The 18832-nt window shown below is 39.8% G+C and overlaps 1 protein-coding gene across 12 annotated transcripts in view; it reads left to right on the forward strand.

Moving 5' to 3' along the window:
* The window catches only part of Tcf4 (transcription factor 4), a 343664-nt gene that overhangs the window by 168665 nt on the left and 156167 nt on the right, over nt 1–18832 (forward strand). For 9 of the 12 annotated variants that reach the window (XM_010611524.2, XM_010611528.2, XM_010611527.2 and 6 more), the window contains one exon: nt 3234–3298. In XM_010611524.2, the coding sequence (XP_010609826.1) occupies nt 3234–3298 (65 nt within the window). Of the gene's footprint in view, nt 1–3017; nt 3127–3233; nt 3299–18832 lie in introns of those variants that run through there. The other 3 variants (XM_010611531.2, XM_010611532.2, XM_019205633.2) reach the window with 1 other exon arrangement.

Consider the following 18832-nt stretch of genomic DNA (forward strand, 5'->3'; position numbering starts at 1 on the left):
GGTTGTGGGGATGTAGGGGGAGGTGGATGGTGAAGAACAAGGCTGTCCTCAGCAGCCAGTTGGTATAAGTGACAAAATCCATGCCTGACAAACATAGAGGAAATGCAGATATTTAGGATCTTTTGTGTTCCTGAGCACGGATAGTTACTTAAGGATCCTACTCAAACACGTTATCTGCACTCTTGAAAATGTTATTATCTGAAATAAGTGTTCCAGTGAATTTTAAACAGAAAATCAACATCAAGACCATAGCTAATTCTTAATGGACAATTTACACAAAAGATATATATATATATGTATATATATGTATATATGTATATATGTATGTATCTGTATGTATTTGGAACCAGAGGTATCATTTTAAAATGGCTGCTTTTTATCATTTAAAAAAATTATAGGAATGAAAATTTTATGTTTGAGAAGGTCTTGTGTTTTGGTCCACAGTTCCTGATTATTTTGCTCCCAAACAGGGGTCTGGGTTCTGAGGGCATTTTATAGTTGAATTTGGGAACAAAAAGCTGTAATAAAGTTAAAGGCTTACACTATCAGAATGAAATGTGTTCGCTCATGATCTCTGGAGCGATCTATTTGATGGTGAAAGGGGATGCTACAGATGAAATCTTCACAAGGAGCATAATCCTTGGGAAAAAAAAGTCCACCTCCCAGCCTCCTGCTGGCTGCACTGCCTCTTTGGTACCTCGCAGACTTCGACAGAGTCCTGGACGGGTGCCCGTTGATGTCATGGAAACACTCACATTACTGAGAATGATTCATGTCTATGCTGGTCTCTTATCCTCCCCCACACAAACAGGAGTAGATTTTTAACCCTGACAACTTGTAATTTGCAGTGGGTTTATTTTTGTATCTGGATAAATATTTTTTAACAAGCAAAATTAAGATTAAGCAGTCTGTATCTGATATGATAGTAAAGAATGCTGGGCCCCTGTAGCCAAGTGTACTTTGGGACTCATGCAGCATGAATTCATACTCTTCTCTCCTCTCTTCTTCCCTGCCTCTCCCTTTTCACCTCCTTGTTCTTTCTCTTCCATTCCTCCTCCCTGTCTTTCTCCTCCACCTATTCTCTTTCTCTGTTCCTTTTTTTTTCAAAACCTGTTTGCATTGCCCTTCTAGCTTTAAAATAATAGAAGAAATGCCCCAACTTATTTATATGGAGTGAGAAAGATCCTGGCTGGAAAATCCTTCTCTTCAGTTCTGGTATTGGAGTTGGGTTTAGAAAACAATACTGGAGGTAAAATTCTATAGGAAGTCACTTCAACAATTCCTTCTGTAGGGAAAATAAAATGATCGTCTCTCTTTCTCAAACTGTATTTTGCCTTTTCTAAGTTAATTTTCTGAAATTCTCAAAACAGGATGCTAGGTGTTCAGTTACCTACAGAGTCATAAGTAGATTTTTCTTTTTCTTTCTTTGCTTTATCCGCCTACCTGCCTGGCTATAAAATATCACATCAAAATGAATTAGGCCATGATTATACTCAAACATATTTAGATACAAGAGTTTAAAAGACTCATGTCCTTTGATACATCTTATAGAGGTCAAGCTTTTTCTGTTAGTGATATTTATAAGGAGCTCTTAGAGGTTAGGGGTAGCTTACTCTTGACTTTCAGGGATGGGGCGGCTTTGGACTGCTAATACAGATATGTGCACCTACTCAGTGCACAATCCTCGTTCAATGGAAATTACCCTCTTAGATATCTCTAGATGGACAATCTCTGTGCTGGTGTCTTGTTTCGCTGGAATTGACACCGATACACACATTGGTTTTACACTTTGCACTGAATACTGTATCAGAAATGGAGGGAGGAGATGTTTCCCCAAGTTCAAGACACATTAAAATCAGCAAAAAAGTTAGCACTGAAGGAGAGACTGTTAATTTTAAGATTTAAGCTTGGCTTTCTTTGAAAATCGCCTTCTACCTGTGTGTGTGTGTGTGTGTGTGTGTGTGTGTGTGTGTGTGACTTAGACACAAGATGCATTTCTGACTAGATGTAAGAATTCTGAAAGACACATCCTTTGTGTCTTGTCAGAAAGTCATGCTCTAATAGCATTGCCATTTAACCAAAATATAAAGAGACTACTGTACTATTACTTTTAGCAGGTGTTAACTTGGGAGGGGAAATGTCGGGGTGGTAGACTTTAAGAGGATATTAATTCAGCCCCTCAAAATACAAGTTTTGGAATTTTCCCATCAGGAAAATGGAATAATACAGTTCTGTGAATGAAGTCCAGTGCACCTTAAACCTGTAGTCATGAAGAAAGACGTATCCCTCAATCTCAGGTGGGCTGCCTCAGGAGCTCCTTGACATTTCCTGCTGTGGGCAGTTTCTATGTAGCCTCTTCATAAATCACCAGCTGGGTTCTATTGCTTAGATCTCTTGTGATGTGATTTTATTATTTTTCCCTGCTGATTATTAAGGCTAAACATACTTTGTAAGAAATAAATGAGAAGCCTTGATTTTTATCCTTACCTGGTGTGAAATAACAGCAGAATCTCTGTATGTGGTCTGTAGTAGAGCAGTCTGCAGATGAAATTTGGGGTGTTACAACTGGAGTAAGACATTCACATTCCATGATGCCAGTGCCTTCTGGGTGTCCTGAACTTGGGTTCAGAGTGGGTGATTTTTCAAAAACCCACTTTCTCAAATGTGAGCCCCATCATCATCTTGATCATGATGGGATTTACTCCTGGGGAAGGGAGTTTAAAAAAGAAAGAAAGAGAGAGACTCAGAATTTTGAATAGTTTTTTTTTTTTTCCCTGAATTCACCATCTGGAAAGCCTGTGATTGATTAGCTTTGGCCTCCCCATTAAGTGTCAATATAATCAATGGGAATTACGAGGAGAGGGTCATTACATATATAATTTGCCTGCTGTGTAAATAAAAATGAAATTGTTTAAATTTTGTGAGATAGAAAGAAAGTGAAAATAAGGAATGACAATTTGTTTGTTAGAGAAAGTGGAGGCCATTGGAATGACAGTTTTTGGAAGTGTGGAGCAGTTTGGCTAAGAATAGGAATGAAGGATATTTTTTTCCAGTTTATCATCGCCAGAGTGAGGAAGTGTTATTCCCTCTCTTGCTTGCATACACTGCCAGTAGTGCCTACTTTACGTATGTAAACATCGGGGAAGAGAAGTAGATGTCTGTTACCTGAAGGATAATTTTTTTTTAAAAGGAAAAGCACAATTTATACCTTTTTTTGTTGTTTCTCTTGGCAGGTAAAACAGAAAGGGGCTCATACTCATCTTATGGGAGAGAATCAAACCTACAGGGTTGTCACCAGGTAAGTGTGATCCTTGGCTGGGGAAGGGCTGAGAGAATGAATCTGAGAAGTCGGTGCGATTTGTAAATTTTCGGTTGTGCATTTTCAACGGTGACACTAAGAGACCCTGAAATTCTGCTGGTGACTGTGTTTAAGTAATGAAATAACGTAGAGCTTAGAACTAATAAACACCTCATCTTGAGATCTCTGCCGGATCAGAACTACACCCACTGGCTTGTTTTTATTTTTTAATCCATCAGCCAGTACCAGTGGCACTGTTTGCAAACCAGCATTGTCGGGTTCTATTAAAGGAGTTTATTTACAATTAAGAATGTAAGAATATTTTACCCAGGAAATGCTTCGTGGATCCATGTGTCAGCCCCTGGGTTCAGTGGCTATTGCCCTAAAATATAGTTTTCATAGGGACTGTATGATGTTGTATGAAAACAGGGTGGTAGTGAGGGATAAAAATGCCTGTGAAAATATGATTTGTTGTCCCTTTTTGTTTCTGAATTGTTTTTGGCTGGAAGTCAAGGCCAGCAGGCTAACAGTAAAGCCGTCTCAAGGGAAGCATGCGTGAGCTAGAAAAATAAGAGTACTTTAATTAAATAATAAAATGCCAGTGTAACACAAAGGTATAGCATGTGTGTGTTTGCGTCTCTGTACACTATGCATTTGTATACTTCCAACTCTCCGGAGAGAACCTGTTTCTAAAAATACTACCAATGGGTGAAAGTGGAAGCTTCGTTTCAAGGCAATTGAGATTTTATAGATGTTTTCTTTTTTATTTCAGTGTGGATAGTAATCATACACTTTAGTTTGTAAAATCTATACTTTTTATAAGAGCTTTGATTTCTTACTTTGGGAAACTCTTGATATAATTTAATAATACTCTAACAAAGCTCTCTACTGTTTCATTATTCACCCAAACAAAATGTACATTCTTTCTCTGCTGAAGAAAGGATTCTGACTCTTTTGAACTCTTTCGTCCTTTTCGTTTTTTAATAATATGGTAAAAATCCATTTGAGATTTGAAAAACAGCCTGTTTAGTGTATCTCTAAGGAATGCAACCACACATGCATTTTAGTAATGGAATAGAGCATCTGAATGAAGTTTCTTTTACCTGTCACTCATCTATCATGAGAGGTAGAATTCTGGTGGGTTGGTTTTCTTTTTTCCCTTCCCCTTATACATTTGCATTTTTAAACTTGACTCCTTTGGCCAATTCAGTTGCCAATTAAGTCATATTCGGCATCTAAAAGATTTGTTGCAATGAGGTGAACAGTGCTCAGTTAAGATCTCCTGCCGGAGTGCAGTTCATGGCAGTTTGTTTGGAAAGAATTCTGCAGGAAAGAAATTTACAGCCATTCCAGCGCAGCGGAAACATCTTTGGAATGTGAGTGCACATGTTCGGGGCAGATAGTCTGGGCGACAAGCCTCTCAGGGCTGGGTCTCTGGTGTAAAGCTCTCAATTCCTGCACAAGAGCTGGTTCCTGTGGATCTGGTTTCTGAGGGTCAAGGCGGAGGTCACTAGAGTTTTGGGGAGAAGAAAGTCGACAACATCCTTCCTATTTGCAGATGGCCATGGCAGAGGTCTCTGTTTAGCTGGGCCCCTTTGGCTGGTTATTGAGAGTATAGGCTTCCTTTCCCCTGCATCCTTTCTTACTAATGGGAATTGGCGTGATTCCTCACAGACACAAAGATTTCCTCTGCTGAGTAAGCGTGAGGCCCCTTAACTTGTGAAAGCATCACCCAGACCGTGTGAGTCTGTCTGAGTGTGCAGAACACAGACCTTCCTCCCTCTGTTTGTGGGAAATACTTCCCTCGAGTGAAACTGAGGATTTTAGTTTTTTATTTTATTTTTTTTTGTTTTTGCTAACACAAGGTGAGAAGTGGAGAGGGGCAGAAGTGGGAATCGAGATGGCTGACTGGCATGCAGTGGCTGAATATCTGGGCCTTGGGAGGTTATTTTGGAGACATTGGTGTCCAGGAAAATTCTTTTGTATGGGGATATGATTATATCTGCTTTTCTTAAAATGCCTTCAGAATCTAGCTGTGGAGTGTGGAGATTCCGTCACTCTTATTTGGGCTATATGAATTGTGAGTCTTACAAGGACTGTCTCTGTGTTCAGCATGGGCCCAAGAGTATTCATAAACAAGGTGATTACTTTAGGATAATAAAAGGGAAATGTTGGAAATGGCCTGTGTGGAGAACTAGGGCCTGAGGAGGAGAAGTGCACATACTATTTATTTTTGCCTTCTGTGAAATTTGCGAATAGAACAGACCATAGTGTGTCTTCTAGTGAATCAGTTTCTCTTGTGCTCTTTTCTTCTTTGAATCTCTGTCTCCTACACCAGCAATACAAACCAAACAGGAAAGGCAAAAAGCTCAGTATCTTGGGCTTCATGTCCAAATAGCAGATCACAGCTGAAATGATTCCCCACTGTGTGACAAGGTGAGTGACTCCTAGGGAAGGAGCTTTTGTTTTCTCCTGTTTGCTACATTATTAAGAAGCTGGGCAGAAAACCTTTGGAGGATCTGCCCTAAGGAACTGGCCTTTCTGTACTATAACAGTGTGTCCTGTGGACTTAAAGGCGGGAGCAGTGTTGTAAGGGAACATGATTTTTTCAGTCCTGGTGGCTTTTTGTTTGGGATAAAGAAATAGTGGTGGTAAGCAACAGGTATTAGGACACTGTCTTGGAGGAATTATTACTGGGATATATATATATATGTGTGTATCTATCTATCTATCTATCTATATATATATATATATATATATATGGTTTCAAAGGTCCATCAGGTTTTATATATATAGTTTTTCTTAAGGATATAATGTTAATCTATTTTTTAAAAGTGGATATTTTAGCAGAAAAACAAAATTTTGCAGGTTCTTTATCATCATTTAAGTTGCTTTCAGTAAAACTGTGAGTAATAATTCAAATTCATTATTGTATTTCCATGTGAAATTATCAGAAATAAATGTGGCCACTTTTTGAGACATTTGAAATTTTATGGAAAATGAAACAGTGAAATAAACCATTAGGTAAAAAAGTGGCTAAAGAGACTTTTTAAAGTTACACTAAATATGGGAAGAAATATTTAAGTCAAATTACTGTATGGAAATTATACCCCGGCTTAAAACTTTATTGCCAAGTTGCAGCCTCATATTACTTTAACGGGCAGAGAAAAAACTTAAAATGGAAAGTGTGACAGAAACGAAAATGAGTGGAAATAAACTTTTTCATATGATAGCCCAACCTTAATCCTAATAGCAAATACTTAATTCCTAATAGGAATCATTGCATTGACAGTAGGGGCAAATTATCATTTGCTTTGCAGTCTTTCCTGCTTTGAGTAGGATGTTTAGTGGTTTGCAAACTTTTTACGTTGCTGAATCTCCCGTTTTTGAATGAGAGATGAGATCAACGCAAATGACCATTATTAGGACAGAAGTTTTTTCCTTACATACAAGTTCAGTGTCAATGAGGAATTGTTTGTCTTTTCTTCCTGGGACACAGCCTGAGTCTAAAGCCATAGTTTCTTTATTAGCATTTTCTGAGCAAGATGGATACGAGTGAGAGAGATTGATTCACAGAAAGCTGGATCCTGAGACCAATCAAATTAGAAGCTTAGGAGTTGGCCTGTGTTTTTCTGATAGCTCCCCAGGTGATCTTAATACGCAGCTAGGTTTGATCATTTCTGAGAATGTTCTTTAGAAATATATTTTATATGACTTGTGTTCAAAATCTGGCATTACTGCTGACCTTGCTAAAGCTTTTAGACTTCTTACCTTAATTAGATTTTCAGGACATGGAGACATTGCACATGGCCGTCATTTAAAAGGCAGCGAAAATCTGTGATTTCTTGAAAATCAGTAAGATGCCTTGAAATCTGTGTACAGAATTCTACCACTGAATGTCCCAGCCCATATCCTGTTTTCTTTGATGCAGAGCAAACTTCACTCTCATCTAAATTCATTTACTTTCTCAGCAAATAATCAAGCAGTACTGTGCTGATAAAGTTATTTGATGTTTAGATCTTAAAATGGATGGATAGAATTTAAGAAGTAGGCCTCATTTAGTAGTACATTGTTTTAAAATTCCCCAGACTTTGAAGCTATAGAGGAAATGGGTCTTCTCTATGTCTAATGAGCTGTTCATAAACCTATTCATTTTTTATTCTCAAAGTTAAATATATGGCTGATTGTGAAATTAATTCCACATTTAAGAACTGATTTCTTTTAATTATTTTTATTTTTGATATAAAAGGTTTTACAAATGACTTAATTTATAAAACTTTTTTCCTCGTAAAGATTTTTATCTGAAATAAGATAGGATATAAGAAAAAATCACAAAATCCTCTTGTCTGTTATGAATATGGCTATTTTGGATGTGTGTAAGCAGAAATGAATATTGCTTTTTAATTTGATATTGAGCATAAATATTTGTTCTCATCATTGAGTAAGTAATTCAGCCCAGTTTCTATGCATTAGAACCTCTTCTCTGCAGAGCCTCTGCTATACCCCACCCTAATTCTCTGCTTTCCCTTTGGAGAATTTTCTCAAATGTGCTATTATTTGTGTTTGTTGGATGCTTCTTTTCCACCAGGATTCTGTAAACTCCTGGGGCAGGGGCCGTATCTGCTTTGCTTTATTTTATACCAAAGTACTCTATGCCCTGTAGGATAATAATTGTGATCTATTGTTTATTTCTTTAGCATCACTTTTGTAAAACATTTTGAAGGAGTAAAGTTTAAATAGCAGTGTATGTGAACCAAACAGTGAGCAATTTTTTAGGCTTAGGGAAATCAGAAAATATTACTCTGTGTGGAACTCTTTCCTCCTCACCTGTTCTGCAGGCCCTGGAAGGGCACCGGGGTCATGCTCTGGAGAGATCCTCCCTCCAGCTTTCTCTGAGCAGAGTATTTACCTGCTGGAGTCACCATGCTAGGCCTGTGTGTGTGGACAGATGTAGATAATGGAACTGTAGATCTTTGCTTTTGTTTCTGGTAAGCTTGTTATTGCAACCAAAGTTCAGAATTCTGGTCTGATTTTTAAATGTACCACTGTGAACAACAGGAAAAGATATTTGCAATCCTCATAGTTTTAGACATTGTAGGAGCTGAGCTTGCAGGGTATATGGCCCCAGCACACTGCCCTTCTGCAGTTTTTCAGGTAGCAGCTTGTTCCTATTGAGCGGTTGCCATGAGTGTATCCTTCTCTCTCTAGTACTGTGCTGGATAGTGAGGAGCAACACAGAGGAAAGATCCGTCCGTACCCTCCTTTTAGTTCCAACAGCCTCCTGGATGTTGGAGTGGAAGATTAGGCTCTGTTCCTTTTCTGTTAAGGTTGTCTAGGTCTTCCCTTATTGTCCAGGGTATTCCCAAACTTCTGGGCCCAAATGATCCTCCAGAGACTGCCAGTGCTCTTTTTTTTTTGTTTTTTTTTTTTTTTTAATTTTTAATCTTACATAGTGAAAAATTTCAACACCCCGCAAAGTTATAAAACTAATAAAACAAAGTGTCATATATCCATTACATAGGTGAAGCAGTTGTGAATCTTTGTTATGTTTGTATTATGTGCATATGATAAAATACCTATGTTTTTCAGGGACTCTTTTTTAAGTGGCAGGTCTGAGATTTCAACTCTGGTTTTCTCTCTCTCGCTCTCTCTCTCTCTCCATAATATATATATATATATATTACATATATGTATATATATATAATAAAATGAGATACTTTTCTTTTTAGGTAAAATAGTTACCAGCCCTAAAGAAATTAGCAGTGATTTTTCTAATCAAAATTCATATTCAAATTGCTTCAGTTCATTTGTCCCTTTGAAAATTATTTCACTGCCTTTAAAAAAAAACCCATTACATATACGATGGCATTTGGTTTCTATGTCTTGTTATAATTTCTTAAACTAGAGCAGCTTCACTCTTTTTTTTTTTCTTTTCTTTTAGTTTCTGTAAAGAGGCCAGAACAGGCTAGTTTGTCTTATAAAATATCCTCCTTTCTAGAATTGTTGGGTTATTTCTTTGTGATGCTATTTAACGCATTCGTCACTTGCTTTGCCCACAAACTAAAAACTGAGCCTAAAGGATTCAAATTAGGTTGTACATTTCTGGCTAGAGGAGCTCATGTTGAGACCGAGCGCTTTAGTATTGCATCCCATCAGGTTATGTGCCAGTGATGATGTTAACGGGATCACTTGGTGAAAGTGGCAACGGTAGATCACTCCACTGTACGGAAACCTTTCCCACTTTGCAAGTGGCAAATAATCGTTATGTCAATACTTAGGTGCTGAGCACCTAAGCAGCAGCCTTTGACCTGGTAGTTTTAGCATACATTGATAACCCTTGCCTGAATCAGTGGATTTCAGACTGGTGATTTTTTTTTTAATTCTGTCATTCTGTGTACATGTACAGATGACATTCTTCTGCAGAGAAGAGCTTTCATCCTTCATAGTAAATGCCAGTGCTAGTGCTTCATACTTATACTAGTGTAATGTTTATTATCCTTGTTTTAGTATGATCCTTACCTAGAGACTGCTATCAATATTAAAGCATTCTTCGTAGGGAAGATTGATAAGAGAAACAAGGCTCAGGCTGACAGAAAAGGCTGAACTATCGGAGACGGGAAAGAATTGGAGCAATTGTAGGTCGGTTTCCTTGAGAACCCAACTCCAGTATTCTTGTCTTGAAATTTGCAGCTTTGTGACAGTCTCTGCATCCCTAGCTTTTAGCTTAATCTTGCAATAAGCCCTGGAGTTTCTCTAAATTCTCATTTTGCCCTTCTGTATGGCAGTAATTGCTGGTAAACGTCTCACAAGGTTGGCCATCAGTGGCAGAGCAGCTCACTCTGCTGGGTTGCTGTGATGTTCTGTGAAGCTGCTCTATCAAGGATCAGCCAGCTATCGGAAATAATCCCTGTCCTGGTCCAGTTGTGGTGGATGAGTAAATGTCAAAATGAATATATTTCTAAAAGAAAGTTTAGGCTCAGTCGAAAGGAAGCCTGGGGGACTAATGGTAGATCAGTGTAAACCTCTGAGGAAATTACTAACTTTCCTCATTTAATAATTTAAAAAATGATCAGAGAATCAAGGCAAGCATATGCCAGATCACATTCCAAGTTACCGATCCGGGCCTTGACTTCTAATATGCCTGGTTTCAGAGTCAGGGCTTTTCCACCTTGGGTTCCCTGCTTCCGTGATACTATGTCTGTGCTTAAAGGTCTCCAGTAGATCTTATCTAGAAAACCACTTGCAGTGGGTTTCAAACTCCCTCCAGAACCTGTGCATAGCACACCCCTCCAGGATGCAGTGGGTCTCTTTGCTGTTGGCTACAACTCTGAATGCAGCTGCGGGGCAGAGGTAGGGGGAGTATAGAGGAGGCGAGTCACTGCTCCGGACTCTCCTGCCTTTGAAAAAAAAGATTATATGAATAGTCTATTCAGCATCATCCTCAGTCTTAACACGTGCACTCTTCTGAAAACCAATGAGGATTTCCTGTGAAATGGCTGGGGTGCAATATGCCAATTCACATTTTAGCAACAGCCAAATATATAGATTTTCTTTAAATGTGTAGATTATATATTTGATTTTTGTGCAGCGCAGGCAGAATATGTTTTTCTGTTACCCACATTTGGGTTTATCATAGATCAAATTATTGTTCCCAAAACTCAGCTAAGTTCTAAAACAGTACCTTTGGCAGGCTTTTAAATAGGACCCAATAACTTTTCAATTGTGGAATTTAACACCCTTGTGAAATACATTAAATGACAGAGTATGTGTTTGGAAGGCTAGGCTAGTTTTATACAACAGTTCACAATAGCTAATGCATTAAGGCACTGAAGTTGTTGTGAGATGATTTATGTGATACCAAACAGATAGACTTCTGGTTTCTGAATTGAAATTTCACTAGAATTTTTGGATTAACATATTCATTGTTATGGCAAGCATCTATAAGGGGCTTATAATAGTGACTACAATTAGGACTACAATTCATCATATTTCTGATATGTAGACAGAATGGAGGGAAAAAGTCAGTGAATACCAAATCATTGATTTAATTCCGAGGTGTAACTGGATTTCATGTTGAAATATATTGTGTAGAAATCAGGGTAATCTTATAGCCTTTTGCTCTAAGAAAGGTAGTTAGTTCTGCATCAGGAATTTTTAATTTGAAAGGACAGAAATATTTATTCCTTTGTCTAAGGTAGGCTTGTTTGCTACTCCATCATTCAAGAAATTTTTCTAAAACTCAGACTATGAGGAATACTGGAAGATACCATCGGAGCCCCCTAATCTGAAGTTAAAAAGACATTTGAGTGACTTAAAAAAAAAAAAGAAATACTTTGGACAAGAACAGATATGACTGAGTCTGCTGCTGTGCCTGGTAGCGGTGACCCACTTCACATCAGTGCACTCCGTCTTTGAAACATTGCCTGTGCTCTGTGGAAGTTCATGTGGATTTGTTTACAGAGGCTTCCACTCTCAGATAGACTAAACCGAGCTTCTCCACATACGGCCTTTAGTGTTCTTTATCTAACAGAGCAGTTTTGTGGGAGGATAGAACCAAAACAGGCAGGCTTACTTAGATGCATTTGCCTTAGCGTTACTCTCGTGCAAATGTTGCTGTTTTCATAGCGTGGCCCTTATTTATGTCAGACTTCCCTTGTAGTAACAAAGGGAGCCGTCACATTTCGGTGGGGTCGTGACTTTTAATGTGGCACTTTCCCCGATTTTGTTGCATTGTGTATATCATCACTGTTCTGTTCTAACGGTACTTAGACAAATGCCACATGTCCCGCGTTTCAGTTTTTCTCTCTGTTCATAAGACATCTTTCAGTAAAGGATCGGTATGATTTTACACACCGGCTATCTCTTATTTGCAGCCTACTTCAACTCTATGACTATGTGCATTTGGGACAACAGCGATTCGATGATAAGGAACCGTTAAGGAGCCGTGTCATGGAGGTCTTTCAGCAGTGACCATCCTTTAGAGCACTCTGTGTGGGGGTCTCTGTGTATCGGGATTTGACCATGCATGCATGCAGAATAATCCAAGCCCATTTTGTACTGCCGTAATGAACAGCAGGGCATTGAATCTTTCCTGTTTTATTGGCATTGTATAGAGTAAGTTATTAAATTTCATCTCTGTAATACACCTGCAGTAAAATAACAAAACATTGCTGCACTTAAAGAACATGTGTGTGTGGTACAGTGCCCTCCCCTATCATTTCAGCACCCCCCCAACAGCTGCTTACAGATCTCAAGATCCATTGTATATATTCCCTTGAGCCCACCTCTAATAATCGAGACACATCTGCCATTGCAGTATTATAGGCATATGTAGTTTTATTGAAAACTATACCTGTAAAAAAATTAAATAGCTCCTACCTCAATTGAATTGGCAAGCTACTTTTTGCAGAGATCATATCGCAGACCTCTTGAGACCAGTGAGTTCATTTTATTCTTACATTACAAATCACTAAATATGTTATTTTTTATTTAGCTGAATAGTTAGCTTTTTCTCATGCTTTGATGATAGCGTACCTTCAGCTCTTCTCACTTTTGTTTTCCTTCTCTCTTCATCTTTACATATAAAGCGATACTATGCAAGCTGCATGAAGCAAACATTGAAAAGTCTGGCCTCAGTAGACACTGGCTAAATAAAGTAAATGAGAAAGGTTAGCATGCAGCTTTATCTCTTAAGTGATCATTTAAATAAGCATAAAGGTTACAAAATCAGGTTTAAATCCCTAACTCATCTTGTGTACTGAATTTTTTTTTTCCTCCAAGCTTCTTTGAGACCTGTGTGATCATCCTGATGGCAGAGTAGGAAATACGTTAGGTGGTCATTCAAATCATATGATAGTATATCCCTGTTAGAGAAAAGGCCTTATCATACCACTTCCTCTTTTTTCAGTAAAGATTGGATAAAAAAATGGATATTTATCAAGTAGATTTTATCCAAAGAAGGAGTAAAAGTAAAATATTTAGTGGTACCAAAGCAATTCTTACTATAAACTTATTTTATAGGATGTCTATATAGGTTTTATTGGAGCTAATCATTCCAGTATTGCAATGATTTGACCAAGAAGAAAAGCTTATAAATTTGCTTTATATTGTCACAGAAAGAAGTCTAAAGACAAGATGCCCACTCTATGGGAGGGAAAATGCATACACTTAAGAGAAAATAAGAAGGTTCCTCATTGTATAGTTTTGCAGGAATAAAAAAAAAAAGAACTATGCATGAATGATGAGGAACTGACAGGTGTACACTTTCCCCCAAAGGGAGCATAGACTTAGAACATAGATCCTATGAGGACAGGAAAAAAGTAGATGATTTCACTGGATGACATCACACATAAAGACTAAGTGATGACTGCTACAGAGGGCAAAAAATCAAGTATTGATAAATAGTCCAACAGAGAAATAGCTGCATGTTGAAACAATGCTCTTTTTAAATTTTTGGAACCAGGATCTAACTCACGACCTTGCGCTTGCAAGTCAGTCACAGTACCACTGTGGTAAATCCCTGGCCCTGAAGTGTTTCTTTTTGATAGGAAGATTGAAACCAGTAGTCATTGGTTCTAATTGAGGTTCCGTTAGCCCATGAGAGTATGCTCTATCTCTGTTCTCCTGTGATATATTCTGTTCCACTCATTTTTCCCAGGGATTCAAGATTTCTTGGGAATAAAGAACTGAGTCTTCGATGAAGTCCTGGCTTACAGCTAGGATCCAAATGCTCACGGTATCAGAATTTAAGATCTGAGAAGGATTTTAACTTTAGTCACATGGACTTTTTAATAGAAACATGCATTTTTCATTCTAAACCAACTTCTTGAATGAAATTTAGGCACACCATGGGGACTATGACTTTACTCAGGACAGTTGCTTCTCCATCAGTGTTGACTTTATTCCCCTGCATGTGATCCACCCCTATATCGCTAGTACTTTTGAAATGTGCAGCCTGTCACACTGCACTCTGCAACTCAGAGCTGTCATGAAGAGGGTGAGTGGTACAACACGACACTGGTGGTGGTAAAAGATTTGCTATGGATAGCGACATGTGGCAAAGGAGAATGTCAACAGCTGCCACCGCTGGGACACCGTCCCAAGGAGTCTTACAACACTGCCACTTAACTGTCTCAGGCAAGAAGCCATTAATAAGGACCTGTTCCCCTCAATAACTCCCACCCATTAACCACCAAATAACACTTGCTTGAATTTGTTTTGAACGTGTAAGTGTTGGGTGTCTTTTCTTTTTCCAAGGTGAAGAACATTTAAGTTGGGATTTTTGTATGTCAAGAAAGCCTTTTTCTGTGATTTGTTTGTAGGAAATGTGTTCTCTACTCCCTTTTGCAGATAACACACAAAACCTATTAGCTCTTGAGCCTTTGACTGCCTCTGTTCAGACCAGCTTATAAAGCAAATTTTCATCTCATTATATCCTAGGTGTTTCATCTCTTAAAATTTTATGGTGCGCATTCCTGAAATTCATTGCTGCCAAAATCAGAGGCTCCTATGCAGCTTCATCCAGTATGTCTTTCTTTGTTATCTGCTGCAAATAATCTTATTTTTGCTCGAGATAGTTATAGGTGGAAATAAAATGCAGACAACCTAGCCCTGTAGAACCTTAGGCAGATACTAGAGCCTTCTACAACATCCAACAATAAAACGTTCATGGTGCGTGCTCAATAAATATTTATTACACAATACCACCCTGTGCGCCAACTGAGATTACGGTGTAGGTAGAGGACCTGAACTAACAGTATAATCACCGAATGTGAGCCTCTAATACTTGCAACTTTCAAATTTATATTTTAATATCTATTTTAAGGTAAAATATGTCAGTCATCCAGCATATGCGAATAAAGAAAAACAAATCATTCACTGAGGGAGTTGTGCTTCTGAATTTGGATTGGACTCATTGAATTTCCCTTCAGATTTTAGTCCTTCCACCTGTGTTCTTTGGTTTGCTCACCAACCTCACAGCAACCAGTGGAGAATAACTAGTCTCTTGCACCCCCGTGAGCCCCAGTTTCTAAACTGTCTCAGTTCTGCCCGCAGGAGACCAGTGACCCTGCTTCTTACCCGCTGGCGCCCCGTCTGTACCTTGGGTGCCTCTTCCCACCTCCTTCCTGTATAACTTTTCCCCCGTTGCTGCAGTAGCTCTCTCCACAACTTCCTAAAGCTGTCGTGCCCTTGCTCTGCTTCCCTTCGTGGCTTTAAGGTCCTGTCCTTAGCCTGGTGCGTAGGCTCATGGTAGCCAGGCGGGTCTCAGTCCTGGAAGAGCTCACTTGAAGTTCAGTCTGTCTTCCCAGGCCCCTGCCTTGGCCTGGAGTATCTTCGTCCTGCCTCCTCGTCTCTTCAGCTCCTCTGCCTTTCACAGAACTAGGAATTGAACCTAGGGTCTCTGCAGTTTTGAACTCCATCAACTCATCCTTTTTACATTTTATTTTTAAGACAGAGTCTAGTAAGTGGCCCAGACTGGACTTCATCTTTCCATCCTCCTGCCTCAGCCTCTTGAGTAGCAGGGATTACAGGCATGCACCAACGTGCTCGGCTGACTTACATGTCTTTGAGCAAGTAATTCACAGACTTTGTTCACGATTCCACTTGGGCATTATTTCCTCCAAGGACCCTCTTAGATGCTATAGCCCGCCAGAATGAGCGCCGCTTCACTGTGCTTGGTGGCCTCGGAATACTACTCTTTGGCAGCAGTTCTCCTGCTCTACACCGGAGATGGGCAGTGTCTCCACCTCTCCTCTCTGTGTCCAGCACATAATGGGGGACATGCAATGAACCTGTGCTCCTGAGTCAGTGGATAGATATGCGAATGAGTAGCTGAACCAACAAAAGTAACGAATTCCGTGTGAACACAACTGATTGCAATACTGATGAACAAATATCTTGTTTTAAATCACCCCCATACCCTTTGAAGCAAGAACTATTTATAATTATATTTTATTCATGATCTGCAACTCAGAGTTTTCTTCACCATTAATGTTAAGTGGAAGAGATGGGAGTAGGACAGAGATTTGACTCCAGATTAGTCTTTTTCTGCATTACTTTTCAAAAAAAAAAAATCTATGGTTAAAGTTGAGGTAGCTTTTGGTCATAGCAGGTAGTTCACCATCTTCTCGTAGCTGGTTCTAGACCTTTTTCATGGTCATTTGGGCAACAACCATGGGTTGGGCCTCTCCCTGTCAGGAAAAAACATGTACATTTCTGAGGAGGGTCTGAGGAACCAGGAACCCAGCATTCTGTGTATCAACAGTGTTGTCTTTCCAGAACCCAAAGTTTCCCCTAAGTAAGTACAGATTGTAATAACACAGTGCCTGTTTCCTATGTCTTCTGTCACCTGTTCATGGTAGTAACTCTGTGTCCCTGTAAGTGATAGGAAGAACCATGGTCTTCCTGAATATGGAAAAGGCCTAGCAGCTTGGGGAGAAGCACAACACCAGCTGTATCTTGTCCTCCAGGTTTTGTACCCTTCACTCTCTGCGCATGGTGTTTGGCCGAGGATAGATGGGAAGAGCGAAGGTCCTTGTTTACCTTTTGCTTATAGTTTCCAAATCCTTAAAGATAGAATGTTCACATCAGGAAGGACCTGAATGCCATTGGGTGCCCAATACCACTTTGTAGCAAATGGGAAACTAAAGGTCAGAGACGTTAAGCACTTAGGTCAACATCCATGGTGGACCTCACTCACATAGACCCCTACAATACAAGGAAAATTCCAGTAGTGTGGCACTAATGTTTTCCCTTGGTGTCTGTTTTTTCTTTCTTCCAAAGAGTGAAGTAGTCAGTAGCAGCCAGAAAACACATCCTGAAGAAATTTCTAGTCGAGTGTCCCTTTGTTCAGCTACCACTGAATTGCACTGTCACAGAGCCAGAGGGTGTCGTTTGCTTGTAAATACTGAATTTTTGAAATGTCACTGTAACACTGGAAAAATGTTGTCTCAGAAGGTTGCCAAAGTGACAGAATCCCGACATTGTAAATACCAGCCAACACAAGTGCTCATAAATGACAGGAATAAAATATACTTGACTAAATCCATAATAATCACTGATAACACTGTTTACCCTCGGTGACCAGGAGCTGTGAACTTGGATAAAAAGCACATGTGTGCAGATATCATTAATGTGTCTGAGCCTCTAGCCATTCCAGAATATTTTGATGAAAAGCTCCCTAAATATGTAAAAGCTTTACAGTAACTAAGAAGCAATATGTGAGTGAGGGTGTCAGTCAGCCCTAATGGGCCTGGAGAGAGCCACTGCTATCCCCACACCCTGGAGGACTGATAAGGCCTCCGTTGTTCTGCTCAGAACCAAGCTGTGAGCTGAGCCCAGCGGGGCAGACACTTCTCTCTTCTCAGCTCAAGTCATCCCTAGAAGATCCACTTGCCACAAGCCCCTACGCAGGGACTGTGCTGTACAGAGAAAATGCAGAATGGAAACTTCAGGGCCCCAAACGGCAAGATTCAGTGGGAACCTGAACTTGACTTTGACTCTTGAGTGTCAGATGCATAGTCATGGTCAGATCTCCCTCCAGTCCATACACTGCTGTAGCCCAGGCCTTTTCTTGATAATCACTTCCTCGTCTATGAAGACGATTGCTTTTTTCCCTTTTCTGTTGTAGTGTAAAGGTGGTGGTGCATGGATATCAGGGAGTATAAGAGAACCTGTGTGAAGGGGCAGGTCAGCACCTCCTTGGTCTCCATGATGGAACTGCTCTCGATGCCCTGAGGTTCTCCACTCCCCAAAAGAGTGAAGAGTAAACAACCTGGGTTTGCACCTTCCCAGTTTTTCAGCTGATGACAGAGTGACATGTGGCTGGGGGGCGAGGGGACACACAGTCTGGCCAGGCTCCTCATCCTAAGGAACTGCTCCCTTCTCTGCCACAGGCTGTGCATGGGGAGAGCTGGGGGCTGCCTGGACCTCTTCCTTGGCATCTGTGCACTTAGAAAGTCCTTTTTCTTCTCTTCTCGACTTGATCTTATATTATTTTTTTACAGTAATCATTGCCTTCCTACCTACAACTAAAAAGCTATGATACTAGAAGTACTCCTGATGAGAGTTGGAAAACCACAAAATTGTACATTGCAAATTGATATCTAACCGAGACGTAATGGAAATAATTATGATTCTTGGATATTTGCGCTTAGGTAAGAATCCACAAGAGTAGAAAAGCTTTCAGCCAGAAGATGCACGTATTAGAATTAGCTGGCACAGTAGTGAAGACTTTGAAATGGTCGGATTGACCAAAGCTATGGAATATTGGCACATCTTATTTTCTGTGAAGAGGGTTCGAGTGGATGACGTTATAGTTTAGGATAAAACACCGAACATGGCCATTCACCCTTGCCATGGGGGTTACCTGGATGGGGATGCAGTGTGTGTCTCAGGTACCTGACAGCTGGTAGCAGGCAGAGCCCGCTGGGCCAACTCGGCTGATGTGGTGGAGGTGTCCGCGTTGTTGGAATGGTGGCCAGTCTCAGGCTGTGTCCTGGCCCTGCTCCCGCTTGTTGGTCATGAATGCAAACA

This window comes from Fukomys damarensis, unplaced genomic scaffold (assembly GCF_012274545.1).
Source record: "Fukomys damarensis isolate Sample0158 unplaced genomic scaffold, DMR_v1.0_HiC HiC_scaffold_30, whole genome shotgun sequence".
NCBI classification, from domain to species: domain Eukaryota; kingdom Metazoa; phylum Chordata; class Mammalia; order Rodentia; family Bathyergidae; genus Fukomys; species Fukomys damarensis.